Raw genomic sequence first — 15,361 nt, 5'->3', positions numbered from 1 at the left:
ATGTAATTTGTCATCAGGTTTTTAATTTTCTAAACATGCCAACATTTCGAGAAAAAAAATAAAAGAAAAAAGAACAAATCCCCTATAAAAACCATAATATAAAGTGGTGTTGCTATAAAAATGAATGTTAAGCAGATGCAATACAAGACTTGGCATTCAGAGCAGGAAATGTTCCCTGTAGGAATTAAGTAATTGTAAACATGAACATTGATTTCAGGATACAGTGGGTGGAGATCAATTTAGAAAACTTCGATATTGTAATTTTGTCTTTTCCACAATTAAAATTACCCAGTAAACAAATTCATAATCTTCATTTTTGTTATTCATTCTAAAGAATATCTGGTGGGACCCCAAGATGTTATCTATCCTTGATTAAATTATGCAACACATCCTAAACTTTATGGAGTACTGTGTCAAGGACAGGCTTACTCTATCACAGCCCGTCTCAGTTAGGGTTCATTTACACTTGCTTCGACTTTAACACACATTAAAGCACCTACTACATCAACATGCTTTTTTTGATGCATCTGTGATGCTATGATGCTACTGTGATCCTTCGATGATGATCCTATTATGCTTTTTTTGTAGCTTTAATGAAGCTTGGCAAATGCCCTTTGTGCGTGTTGATTTTTGATTTGTTTTAATGGGGCCCAATAGAACCCCTGCTCAGTAGTACCTCCACTCAGCCGATCCCAAGCTCATTGGTACTATTGCTCATCAGATCCTAGCTCATTAGTACCCCTGTTCATCAGATCCCCAGCTCATTACTACCCTCGTTCAACAGATCTCCAGCTTATTAGTACCCTTGTTCAGTAGATCCCCTGATCAGTAATACCCCCAGGTCTGCTGATGCCCCACTCAGCAGTACCCCTAGCTTTGCTGATCCCCCGCTCAGCAGTAACCCTCAGCTTTGCTGATCCCCCAGTCTGGAGTAACCCCCAGATCTTCTGATCCTCCACTTAGTAGTAATCCCCAGCTCTGCTGATCCTCTGGTTTGATATCTCTCCTTGCTCTGTGGTCCCCATTCACCTCCCTCTATATTGTTTCCATGCTGCGCACCAAGTATGACAGTGCTAGTATTTCCTGCTCCGGTCCCCCAGCTCTGCTGATCCTCTGCCGCTCATTCCTCTCTCTCTCTGGTCCCCAATCACCTTCTGCCATAGCGTTCCCTTTTTGCACACATGTGCCATCTGCTAGTTGCTCTGCTCTGGTCCGGACTCCACTCACATTTCTACTGCTCCACGATGCACACCAGATGTGACATCTCCACCAGACACTTTCAGAATATATACACCTCTTAAAAGCTGCAGGTGCTGTTAGCGAGTTTGTCAGACTTCTATGGAGGCTTTGGAGATGCCTTGAAGCAACATGGGCTATAATTTTTTTAAGGCGAAGCAAAGCAAACACAACATGTAAACAGGACTGTATGCTTACCATTATATTTAGTGACAGGGGCTTTGGTTGACATTCAGAATGCTTTAAAAAAGCGTGTCCAATGTCACATTTTGAAGCAAGTGTAAACTAGCCCTACTGAGTCCTTCCGAATTATATGGAAGTCACATGAGGAACAATTTAAGACTGCAACCTATTACAGTATTTATTGTTTGGGTAGTTCATGCAGTCTCCATTCACAAATCTATGCATGGGTTCAAGACTTGCTTAATGCAAATAGACAAAAGCCTGTAAACATTGGTCTGTTTTATATGTGGTTTCTTGGGAAGTTTGCCAGTGCACAAAGCTTCAATTATAAATACTGCAGGATTCAAGCTGAATACACAGGGGTTTAGAATAAATATCGAATGGAAGACAAAAGATGTGCCTCAGGCCTAGGTTGCTTGTTAATTTAACAATCAACTCAAATGATCAAGTGTACTGCATTAAATGTGTACTACAGAGTACCATGAATCTACTGTATGCGTTACCCTAAGCAAAACAACAGATCTATCGTCTAGGAATGAAATCAGTAACTCAACCTACCTCCTATATTCTATACACACCTCTTTCACAGTTGGAAAAGCATGCACTCAACAACTTTTTTTGTTAGCTGTATTGAGATCTCAGCTGTAATGATCTCAAGCCATTGAGACACATGTAGTATTACTACCTAAATATCTATGGTTAGATGCCATTTTGGTTACTCAGAAAAAGAAGAGCAACAGCACAGGGCTGAATTAACTAAGGGTGGAAAAGTAGAAAGTCAGGCCTTGGATGGTTCCTAAAGACTTGTAATCTTTTGGGGCCTTGCCACAATTTTGAGGGCTGGTAACCTTTTTTTAAAAATAAGCAACTTGCATTCTTTTTACTCCAGAAGAATTGATCTGGATGCTCACAAACCCATTGATGTGGTTTTCTGTCAGAGCAAAGAAATGCTGAAACCTAAATTTTCACAGTTCCAGATGTGACAATGAGATCCGAGTGCCCCAAAACTGTGTTTGCAAGCACAGGGCAGCCTTGTTGTTTAAAGTCCGCAAGCAAGGAAACAAAAGGATGCAGCATCAGCATAGCTGGTAGGTGAACCCCCTCCCAAACCATAACCCAAAGAATGCATCTCTGTGGCCATTAATGAACACATCTTGAGGGATTAATAAACTGATGCTATCAGCATTAAGACTGGGTAGTGTTTTTAAACAGCCCAAGTGGAATAAACACTTTTATTTGATCATTGTAAACTACTGATAGCAATCATGAGAAAAACATGGACAACAAGAGATCTATCATGAATCCCATCGCAGCACAATTCTAAAATTACTAAAATGTTCTTTAATGCATTAGATCAAAACTTAAAGAATCTTTGTCTCTTCGAAAAGAGCTACTATGTTGTAAACCTCTGAAATATCCCTGTCTGTTGTGGCAGTGTGTATTACAGACATTTCTTAAAAGTCATTACCGTCATGTAATGGTGACAGCACAGTGAGATCTGAGTGGCTGGGATCTGCAACCAATATGTCACACGCAGTAGGTTGAACTCAAGGTGCTATCACCAATAAATAATTACATCAATTAATATCAGTTAGTTTCAAGCTAACAATTTGATCCAAGGAGGACAATAAAGGGGAAAGTCAAAAGGCAGGTAATGTAAAAATCTAAATTCCCAGCAAGTGGCTGGGGATTGGGATTTTTCTGTCCCCCCCCCCCCCTACCCGGGTGCCCTAAGGCAGCTGCCTAAGCAGCCATATGCTGGGTGCCAGCATAAGGGCACCAGGGTAGGGGGGGGCAAAAAAAACCCAATCCCCATGCACTTACTGAGAATTAAAATTGTTTAAATACCTGTCAATGGGAGGAAAGGGGAGGGGGGGGAGAGGACTTTACTGATGGGGGGGAGGGGGTCTAAAGGTCACTGCTATGGGAAAAGGGGGGGGTGATGTGAAGGATGGTAGAGGACACTGCCATGGGGATGGCCCTACCCTTACCAGTAAACACAAATGCTCCTGCGCTTGGGGATTGACTCGATGCAGGCTACAACCACATTGAGAATGTCCTGGAATATGCTGGAATATGCACACCTTGCTGCCCTCAGTAGACCGGGGAAATCCAAATATACTGAATGAGGAAAGAACAAACACCCTATGGCGCACAGGCCTAGTGCATTACAATAAAAAATGTTTAATAATAAAGTAGGTGTTGTACTCACAAACGACAATTAAGTCAAGGCACGTCATAAAAGAACAGCTGGGTCAACACCTCGCTGAGTAACAGTCCGCAATAGGGAGTGGAGACATCCAATAGGCTGATGCGTTTTGAGGACTTGCCTCTTCCTCAGTGCCTGTGCCCCCCTTTCCCCATAACAGTGACCTCTGGTCCCCTCCCCCAGCAATGTCCTCTGCCCCCCCCCCCCCAATTCCCTCCCACAGCAGTGTCCCCAGCAATATCCTACTGTCATCCTCGGTGCACAGATGAGAGCGGAAGGCAGCAAAGCAAAGGACAGGACAAGCTGGTAATTGATTGCCAAGACCGATCCAGCAACCAATCACCTGCAGGTTAATATGAAAAGTTCATTTAGCCATCTTCTCCTCCCGCCCTTTGTCCTGAGCTGTGCTGCCTTCTGCTCTCCGCTGTGCACTGAGGATGACAGCAGCGGAGGAGGATGGGGAAAGGAGGGGAGAGGGACCGGCACATAAAAGGCTGGGGATGGCAGTGCAGGGAACTGTTCGCGGTCTACCTGTCACCTGCCGGCAGTCGACATGTAGACCGCAATTGACTGATTGCAAACCCTGGTTTAAATACATTCAAGATGATTCAAAACAACAGTTTGTTTTCTTTATAAAGCAGCCACAATCTGAGTAAAAACCTGCTCAATACCAGCATGCTGTAGAGAAGGACCCCTGCTCTCTGGAAGCAGTGGTCTCTCTGATGAGATCAAGCAGCAAAGTCTATCTTCCCTACTGATTGGTGAGCTATGTTGGCTATGGGCATGTTGGGCCTTAGTAGAGAGACCATCGCTTCAACACAGGGCAAGGGCCTTCATCTGCAGCACGCACATTTTTGCCTTTTATTCTACACTAAATGGGTTGTGTTACAAGGTAAGGGTTCAGTGACATCAATAAATTTTACTGTAAATCTGCTGACGCTAGGCAGTGAGAGACAACACTGTCATAGATCCCACAGTGCAGATACCCAGTTATGAGGCTTAGGCACCCTCACAAACCAGGAAGAGCACTGCTATTTTGCAGATGTTTAAGACAAAAAGGTACATTTTTCAGGGTGCTGTTTAGGCAAAACTAACATTTCTAATGTGTCTCCTTTAACATAGGAGACTCAAATGCATACCCATCTTAAGATGGGAGGAAAGCCTCCTTTGGTTTTCGCAACTGTAAACAGGTTTGAACAAAAACCTTTAAACCATACCCTTGGGGGAAAGGGAATGATGACCCCTGTCCTTGAGTGGCTAAAAGGAAGTCTGTTTGATGTTGCTGAGCCATGGTAAGATGCGAAGGAAAGAATGAAAGCAGAAGACGGAGTTTAAAATTTATCAGAAAGGCTTGAATCCTTTGATCTGTCAAGTATATTTGAATCGCACAAACCCATGGAGGTGGAAGAAAGCTTATGGGTCCAGGAACTAGTTTTGCAAGGGAGTACTCTTAACCTCCATTACGTTTGTATTGATTATGTCTAGTGAAAAGCTGGAAAGGCAGTCTCCCACAAATAGTAGGAATAACAAGGCCTTCTTACATGCTTCAACCTCCAACCAACACTAAAGCCAGAGTAAGATCTGAAGTGAAGCAAGAGTCACCCTCAGCACCACAATACACATAAAAATTACCATGATAATTAGATAGTCTCTAATCAATGCCAACAGCTGACAAATCCCTGCTTACAGATTGTGACCAAAAAGCTAAAGTCTGAGATTTGAGTGTGGAGGAGGGAATGGATTGACATTTGGAGCCCAGCAAGGTATGAATGAACCAATAAAATGTGTTGTTAAGGCAAGGCCCAGGAGGTTGACTACAGGAAGTGTGGAGCAATTCTTGACCCCTTAGGGGCAAGGAATTGTGGGTCTTGATGAGTCAACCTTTTTGTGAAGCATTTAGGACTATAAAAATAAAGCCCAGACTGAACCTTTTCTTCTAAGGAAGAGAGGGACTCAGGATCTGGACAATGAGACCTTTGGAGCGTCTCTAACAGAATCAAAGATTTCAGTCATCTCTGCGTCTGACTCCTCCTAAGAAGGTGGTGGCGAGAATCTAAAACCCTTGCAATCAGAGGAGGAGGGGACAGAAATGGCCACCATCAAAGATAAATCTGAGATCTGTGTGGAAAACAGAAGGTACACTGTTGCCTTGTGCTAAACCTGACCTTGCACTTAGTGCAAAACAGGTTTTGATTAGATGCGTTATCGGCAGTTGCAGAATGCTCTTCTTAAATCTCATGAACCAGTGGAAGGATTAGCATGAGAACCATCATTGTTATGGTATACAATTGCTGACATTGCAAATGGAGTGCTAAAGGCATAGGTATTGTGTCTGTTGCTAGACTAGCATGCCCTACGTTGTGTTTCTCAAAAAAACTTTGCCAAGGTCACAAAGAGCCAAGATGAAAATAACATCCTATGTGCTCTGGAAATCTCTCATGGCTATACTGGCTGTCAGGGTACTTAACCTGTGAATGGTGGCTGCTTCACCAATGCCTAAACCCATGAGCTGTGGCTACTTCACTATGCACATCCCATCAGTACTGGAAAGGAGACTGAATTGATCCTACTGTTGTTCGGGCTCTGCTACACAAAACGTGGAATGTTTGCCTTGTGGACAGTTGCCTTCCCCATGCTCTCATGCATGCCAGCAACCTCTATATGTGTTAGGGTCCTTTCACATGGGGCAGACCTGTTTAGCGGATCCACTTGCTCAGTGGGGATCTCTCCGCTGATCCCCGCTTGAGCAAGCACATGACAAGTCTGTGTGCTCCGCTGCTGCAGAACGGACACAGAGCAGCTCGCTCTCCTCAATGGGCAGTCGGATGAAAACAGACCGCCTGTACATTTCCATCCGATCCCATCTGACGGACAGAAGATTTGGATCCCCATCCGTCCATTTTTTGCGTGTCAGATCGCATTGGATGTCAGTGGGTGTAAATAGACATATGTCCGTTTACACCTGCCGCTCCATAGAGGAGAATGGAGGTTCCGATTGGGTCCGCCTGGAAAATGGGCAGGCGGCCCCGATCAGAGTGGCCATGCCTTACACAAGATAGGAAGGAGAAGGTGGGAAATTCACCATGGCAAGCTCTATGGTACTCTATCGTCACAGCATACACTTTCATTTAATAACATAATAAATGATAGTTATTTTTGGCAATCCAGCATAAGCTAACTTGAAAAATCTCCTTCATGTTGTAAGTGCTGCTTGCCTGCTGGACATCAATTTCTACAAATTCGAGGATTCCTTGCATGCTTTACAGACTCTCTTCTGCTAACAACTTTTAATTTCTAAGGACTACATATCTTATGGTATCTTGCGGTCTGTAAGAAGTGATTTCTGTACTGACTGTTTTTCTGAAATGCACATCTCTAGTTAAGAAGGCAGGCTCTGTAAAATGTGTTAATCAGAAGTGACTACTCACAGGGCATTGTAAATATGTGTCAAAAAAGTAAATATGTGGGGATCTTCACAAAGAAAGTTTTTCAAAATTCAAGATCATTCACCCTAATAAAAGTAGGATAGAAACACTTGAAATTCAATGTGAAAATTAATATATTATTTTACATTTTGACCTTAAATATGCTTTGCAAAAAAAAAAAAACCTGTACTTTTCCCATTCAACGCCATCCCTATCAGAATATACCTACTTTTCTTGCCCCCTCTTGACAATTCAAGCATCACTAAGAGCCAAAGGAAATTGTCAGGGCTCCAGGTATGACCAGAGATGTGTGGACTGACACAGGAAAATGCAGGCTTCAAGTATGGTGTAAAAGTAATATAATTTATTTAAGGTACACAATACACAGAGCACACAGTGCAAAACCAAACCTTAAGCTAGTCTCAATATGTGCGGGAACACAAGTGTAGTCAGGCAGGCCGGGTTGGTAACTATCGGGCAGGTAGGTACAGGAGGAGCAGGCGGGGAGTAGCCAGGTCACGAGCCAGGTTCAGCAACTAACGGGCAGGTAGGTACAGGAGGAGCAGGCAGAGAGTAGTCAGGTAAAGAGCCAGGGGTCAGTGCAGGAGACAGTCATCAGGATCAAAGCAGGGTCGGCAAAAAAGGGTACTTCACAGAACAGAGGATCAGGCACAGGTAACAAGATACAGGGGCTCATGAGAAACTAACACCAAGGCACTGATCACAGGCCTGGTCCTGCTTAAATACACCTCTTGCAATCAGCCTCAGGTGATGGCTTGATTGCAGGAGTGAGATTCTGGCTGCTGAGAGCACCCGCTGGCCAGCCTTGGTACTGCAGTCCACAAGACAGGTGAGTCCCACCACCATTAGCGAGTCCATTCCTGACAGAAATGTCAGGTACTTCAGGCAACAGAAGGATAGGTGACACACTCCATGTAACTGCATCAGGCACATTAGCACTATCACATGAGATTCCATGGTCTTGGTTAAGCTACGACTCCAGAAGCAGAGGTTACCTACATGGATCTGCAAAATGTTGCTATTCCCTCTATGTGCATGAGTTTTGAAATTCTACATTTAGTCAAGAAGGACTAACTATGCATATGGATCAAGTTTTTTTTTTTTGTGATATACGTCAAATTGATTGTATTATTATTATTCTATACTTAACGTGATTCTAAATGTTATAACTAAAAAAAAAAACACAAAACAAAAAAACAACAAACATGTTATACCTACTTGCTCTGTACAAGGGCCCCAGTTCTCTTCTTTTTGGGTCCCCCCATTGGTCCTGGCTCCTTCCCCCTGCCGATTCACTCCCAAGCCACGCTTCTGTGAATGAACATTGTCCATTCACACACTTGCCCCCTCATTGGCTCACTGGCTGTGACTGACAGAAACAGGAGCCAATGGCTCCTGCTGCTGTGTGAACAAATGAGGAGTGAGAGACCCAAGAGAGCAGTGGCTCTCATGCACATCGCTGGGTCAAGAATGGGCTCAGGTAAGTACAGGGGGGGACTCAGGGGGGAGCTGCACCAAGAAGGTTTTTTACCATAATGCATAGAATGCATTAAGGTAAAAAACCTTCTGCCTTTGGAACCACTATAAAAAGTCAAGAATAATTCCAAATAAAATAATAATTGTGGTTGTGAGATGTATCCCATGCATAGGGGAGTGCTCACTCCACTATAGTTCCTCAGTAACTAAAAAGTACTGGCTGCAACAAAAGTGCACTGTGATACATTGTCAAATGCACACTGATGCTAAAATGAGTAAAACTTCTAACAGTCCCTTCAGTCCTTCTATGGCCTCCCAAACTCCTGTTTCTACCCTTTCTCACAGAAATTGTAAGCTAAAAAAAAAAAAATGAGTATTGGAAGCTCAAGGCTCATCAATTGCTATTCTGTAAAAAGGTTACATTTTCAAAAGCAAAAGTGATCAATAACTACTAAGCTATGTTTTTAGTGTTTGGCTTGACTGACCAGTAGATAAGCAAGGGCTGTTGACATCTTGATTGCTTGGTTGCAGATCTGGTGGCTCAGATATCTGTTATTTCCTGCATCGCTTATCAGACAACTACAAGTACTTACCATCATATGTTCCGCTCTCCAGCAAAACTCCACTATCTTCTAATGCTTTGAACTGTTCCACAGTAATAAAATTATAATCAACACCGGGGACTTCGCCATCTCTTGGTGATCGCGTTGTACCTAAATTGAAACAAATACCATGAGTGTACAGGCTTAGACTGCTGAGTTAGGATTACTAAATCAATGATAAAAAAAAAATACACTTCAGATGAAGAACTGGACCCTTGGGGACTATGTAAATTAGAGGCCAGAATGCAAATCCAAATACAATTTGGATAAAAAAAGTTCAAGAAATTTAAGAAAGCTCTTTGGTATGAAACTAGGGCAATGAATAATGTAGGAAGTGGGAGCGCAAAGAACAGACAAGTTTTTGTGAAGTCTGGGAGGCATGGCAAAGACTGAAGGGGAACATGGTTTGTTTTCCATGAACTAAACACTGAATATATTTAAAAATAGTGAAATCAAGATTGCAGTACTACAATGACATTGGAACTGTTTTGCAAACTGCTCAGCTCCCTCTTTTGCACAAAAGGATATGTCCAGAAGGGCCATACATAAATTGCATGCTGCCCTAGGTACATATGTGTATGATGAAGCACCTTATACAGGTTCTACCTTTTTTTTTTTAGTCCATAAACATATTAAACAAGACAAATTAAAACCAGAATACGTTATGTACAGGCAGTTCCCGAGTTACAAACATCTGAGTTACGAACAACTCCTACTTGGAGGGAGAAACAAGAAGTGAGAAGCAATCTACTCCTAGGATGGGAAATTCACATCTGTAAGAGTTATCAAGGGAAAAAGGTGTCTCCACTGAAGGTTTATCACCAATCTTTGTTGCCATGACAACCCAAAATTTTCAAAATCCAACTGTAACAGGGACAGAATGTGAGGTGAAAACAGAAGCACCGAAAGCAAAGCAAACAATAGAGGGATGTTAACCCGTCCCTATGCTATCCAAAAATCTTAAAAATAATTTTTTTTCGCTGGAGCTACACTTAAAAAAAATGTACCTGTTCCAAATTACATACAAATTCAACTTAAAGCGGAGTTCCACCTGAAAAAAATAAAAGTCAGCAGCTACAAAAACTAGCTGCTGACTTTTAAAATACAGACACTTACTTGTCCCTTGGTCCAGCAGTGTCCTCACCACCACTGGTTTCACCGGCAGTGTTCTCTCCCTGGCGCCGACATCTTCAGTGTGGGCACCCGGTTGTGACAGCCTGCGGCTTCCCAGCTGGGTGCCCACCGGGCATGCGCGAGAAGCGCTGTGCTTTGTGAATGGCCCCGTAGTCTTCTGGAACCTGAAAACTACGGGTAGGGGGGTGGGAGGACAATTTCCGCCTCTGATCGCCTAAGCGATTGCAGTGGAAGTGGGATTCGGGTGCCCGCTCCCAAAAGTGCCAATCTTTAATTTGGGAGCGGTTGACAAAGGTGTAAAGCAGAACTTCCCCTTTTGGGTGGAGCTCCGCTGTAAGAACAAACCTACAGACCCTATCGTGTTCATAACCCGGGGACTTCCTGTAGTCAGCATGCTGTCTGATTTATCTGCACACCTTCGATTGGTCGGTACAGTTAATCAATCTACAAAGAAAGTCACAACTAGATGTCTTGCTGAGATTAGTGGAATGCCACACATCTGTCCTTCCTCAAACCTTCTGGGATCTGACTTGTAATGTTTTTTTACTTAATGCATTATTCGCATTAAGATAAAACTCCCTAAAATCTAGTCTACTCACTCCCACCTCTAAGCACCTGTCTGTCACCAATCCAGCACTATCCTGGCTATAAAGCTATCCTCTCTTCATGGTCTCACAGTCATGATCTCCTGCTTTTGTCAGTCAAACTCATGTGAGGAGGAAGTGAGGGGTGTGGCTTAATGGTGCTGTGTATGTCTATGGACGCACACAGTCTGGTTCGGGAGCACACCCCTACAGGTGCCCCCTTGGTACATGAGTTTCTGAGTGAGGCACCACTGAAGAGGGAGTGGACATCGCTTGGGAATGAATCAAGTACAACATCTTTTTTTTACTTTAATTAAAAAAAACCTTTAACTATCACTTTAGTCTCGGATAAAGACCATAACTAGTGCACACGCCAATTCTATTTCTTTTTTCCTGCAAAATTTGAAAAACTCTGCATGCATTAATGACCACTTCCAACAAATGAATTTATAAAGTATCTGGCCAGATACCAGGGGCAGACTGACCATTTGGGAACTCGGGCACTGCCCGAGGTCAGTAGGGGGCCCCATGAGATGCCCCTGGTACCTTTTTCATAGGCTTTTTTGGGTGTGGTTTGAGTGTGGGCGAGGACACAGGGGCCCCATGATCCCCTGTTGCCCGGGGGGGCCCATGAGCGGTCAGTCTACCCCTGCCAGATATACATGTACATCTACCCACAGCAGAGATCTCTTGAACCACACACAGACCTGGGAGTCTGCTCACAGGCCCTGTACCCCATTCGCCTCAGTTCTGATATTGAATCTATTGAGAAATGTACAATTGTTCTCAGGCAAGCCAAAACATATAGGAAAAATGGTGTATATAAACTGTATATGTTGTGCCGCTCCTTGCTGGTTGATGGCCAAGTCAGACATTAAGAGATTACTATCAAAAGAGGAACTAGTGAAGATTTACAACTCCTCCAAATAAAAAAAAATTATGGTAAAATGCAAAAAAAAAAAAAAGCATATACTGCAGGGGTCTATACCTCTATAAACAGAATGATTCAAGTAACCCGACAGGTCTATATATTACTCTATTCATACATATTTATCTGGATCAGTTCAGGACATCTGCCATCTATTCCAGAGTGCCACCAAAGGTCTTGGACAAAAGATAATAAATATTGCAAACCAGCTTTCCAGACACTGCCAGAACAATCATCAGAAAGACAAATGGGTAGATGGTTTAAATGTGATTAGTGAATTTGAAGTTTTCAAATCTCCATATCAACTTTCCTTCTTGGAGTACTTAGTAATAAACAGCATGGCAGCACATACATTTTAACCCCCCCCAGATAAAAAAAAAAAAGAAATAAGTTGTTTGTATTGTTATATTGTAGTGTGCTAACCAGTGACAAACGTCATGGGGTTGATTCACAAAAAAAAATGAGAGCCCTATGTTGGTAAACAACACAGGACTCTCTATGAGAAGCAGCGATGTGGCTGCTTGCATTGCTTAGTAAAAAGCAGCACACACTACACACTTTACACTTATTAGGAACACAGTTAACCCTTTGATTACCCCTGGATGTTAACCCCTTCCCAGCCAGTGTCATTAGCACAGTGACAGCGTATAGTATTATTTTTAGGTTTTTGTTTTTTTATTTTAAAAAAGACATGCAGTAGAATACATTTTGGCTTAAATGTATGCGGACATTTAATTTTTAAAATGTTTTATTGGATATGTTTAATATCAGAAAGTAAACTTTTTTTTTCAAAAAAGTTTAGTTTTTTTTGTTTTTATAATAAAAAATAAAAAACACATCGGTGACCAAAAGAAATCTTCATTTGTGTGAATAAAAGTATATAAATTTAATTTGGGTACAGCACTGCATGACTGTGCAATTACCAGTTAATGTAGCACAGTGCAAAATAGCAAAAAAATGGTACGGTCATGAAGGGGGTAAATTCTTCCGGAGCTTAAGTGGTTAAGGGGGCACTGTAAATAACTCCTTTTTCTTAATGAGATATCTGCCCATGCTTGGCCACAGATATAACTAGTGTTGCTTGATGTGGCTAAAATCAAATGCATCATGTCAGGGCCGTATTTAATATTGATTGGACCCTGGGCAAATATGTTCTTGGGCTCCCCCATGCAATTCCGCTCCTCACCCGCTTTGAGGCATATAATAAATAGCAGCTAGACTCAAAATCAGTTTATTTAGCAGATCAGGCAGCAATTGATATTTGTTGCCAGAGGTTACAGCATATCATTACAGATCACTGACTGGTTGATAGAGGTTACAGAATACATTATGGCTCACTGATTAGTTGCTAGAAATTACAGCACATGATTTCTGCTTGCTGATTGGTTGCTAGAGGTTACTGCACATTATTACTGCTCACTGATTGGCTGCTAGAGTTTACTGCTCATCCTCTGATTGCTAGAGGTTACTGCACATCCTTACCACTTACTGATTGGTTGCTAGAGAATACTGCACATCACTACAGCTCACTGATTGGCTGCTAGAGGTTATTGCACATCATTACTGCTCACGGATTGTTCAATAGAGATTACAGCAGATCACTTCTGCTTCACTGACTGGTTGCTATTGGTTACTGTGAATCATTACCACTTATCGATTGCTAGAAGTTAAGCTCACTGATTAATTGCTGAAGGTTACAGCGTATCATCTACTCACTGCCTGAACACCATGGACTGGGAAGATGAGGGGACCCACTAAAAGACAAAAAACTCCTAGGGATTCTAGGACTCCTGGAATAAGTGGCAGTACTTGGAGGAGAGTGAGATCAGTGGCAGTGCTGGGGGGGTCGATGGGATCAGTGGTAGTGGTGGGAGGATGGGATAAGGGGCAGTGCTGGGGGTATGGGATGAGTGACAGTGCTAATGGGGGGATGGGATCAGTGGCAGTGCTTGGGGTGGATGGGATCAGTGGCAGTGCTTGGGGTGGATGGGATCAGTGGCAGTGCTAGGTGGGGATGGAAGACGACATTTCTACGTAGAAGTAAGACACTGGCACATAAATGCAGTTTGCCAACTTCCTAAAATTCTATTTTATTGAGGAACTAACAGTAAAATTTATAGGTCTCATGATGCAGGCAAAGCATATACATTGATTGGGTGAAAAGTCCACTAGGTTTCTGTGTGTTCTTCCATCCATGTTGATATCTTCCAATCATTGTCACCAAAACGACTCATTCCCTTTTATGGAGGTTGTTTACGTTAAAAGATACTTTTCTTCTAATGAGTCACCTAGGGTGAGACTCCGGATGAAGGCACCATCTTAATTATCATTGTTCTGTCAACTTATATCTGATTGTTTACTTAAGAGAGTAAGGAATTTAAAGAGCAAGAAGCAGAAAGTAGCAAGACTATAAAATTGTTATTTTACTGATCATCTAATAGAACGTGGACTGTCTATCACAATGCACTACACAACCACCAATGTAAGAGGGGATTTACACTGACCACCAGTGTAAAGGCAATTCTGCACTTACCACCAATGTAATGGGAAATTTACACTGACCACCTATGCACTGATGACCAATGTATTGAAAAATTTACACTGCCAACCAATGTAATGGGGGATTTTACACCAACAACCAATACATTTCTACACTGGCCACCAATGTAAAGGGGAATTTACACTGACCACCAATTTAAGGGGGGCTTCTACATGGACCACCAATGTAAAGGTGGATTCGACACTAATCACAAATGCAAGTTAGGATTTTTTACTAACTATCAATATAAAGAGGAGTTTCTACACTGGCCACCAATGTAAAGGGGATTTATACTTACCACTAATGTAATAGGAGCATTCACAGTGACCACCAATGTGAGGAGTGATTTACATTGACCACCAATTTTAGGTGGGACATTCACAATTACCACTAGTGTGAATGAAAGGATTCTACACCAAGCCCCAATGTAATGAGAAGATATACACTGACCACCAATGTAACTAAGACATGTAAGCCTATGTTCACATTTCTGTGTGTTGGAAACACATGAAAGACCGCTTTCCTGACACTATAGAAATGTGCTGCCCTTTAGCAGATACACAGCAGTACCATTAATTTTTAATGACACCCTCACGCATCTGCTGACGTGCGTGTCTCCACATACACCAAAATTCACAGTGCTGTGGCTCGGTGTGATTTTGAAAAAGGGTAAGGGACTTTATTTCTTCATTTCTAGTGCATAGAGCAGCCCATTAAAATGAATGGGCTGCCCTACATGTGACTTTATTCACCCTGTTAAAGCACCTTTGCATCCTAAATTTCCCTGCTAAACTCCCCTATGTTCACCACTCGTACCCCCCCCCCCCCTTAACTCCACATGCCTCCTCTGCTCATCTTTGCACCCACCTTACCTCTGTACATCCCCTTCTTGCTCACCAGTGACCACAGTTACTTTCAAGCATGCCACTGTTAACCTACCCAGTGGGCAGCATTCAGCAGAGGTGATGATGTGGGGAACCTCAGGGTGGTATAATATACATATGAGTGCTGCCTATATTTACAT

The 15,361-nt window shown here is 42.6% G+C and overlaps 1 protein-coding gene across 4 annotated transcripts in view; it reads right to left on the bottom strand.

Annotated features, from left to right (window-relative positions):
• Positions 1-15,361, bottom strand: part of MAGI3 (membrane associated guanylate kinase, WW and PDZ domain containing 3) — a 489,943-nt gene that overhangs the window by 213,082 nt on the left and 261,500 nt on the right. For 3 of the 4 annotated variants that reach the window (XM_089681068.1, XM_089681065.1, XM_089681066.1), the window contains exon 3: positions 9,144-9,263. The exons of the other annotated variant lie outside the window; for it this stretch is intronic. In XM_089681068.1, coding sequence (XP_089537194.1) covers positions 9,144-9,263 — 120 coding nt within the window. The remainder of the gene's footprint in view (positions 1-9,143; positions 9,264-15,361) is intronic. 4 annotated transcript variants of the gene reach the window in all.

This window comes from Staurois parvus, unplaced genomic scaffold (genome assembly GCF_062004578.1).
Source record: "Staurois parvus isolate SC_StPar_1 unplaced genomic scaffold, SC_StPar_1.0 ptg000258l, whole genome shotgun sequence".
NCBI lineage: Eukaryota > Metazoa > Chordata > Amphibia > Anura > Ranidae > Staurois > Staurois parvus.
This window is presented reverse-complemented; position numbering and strand designations above follow the sequence as displayed.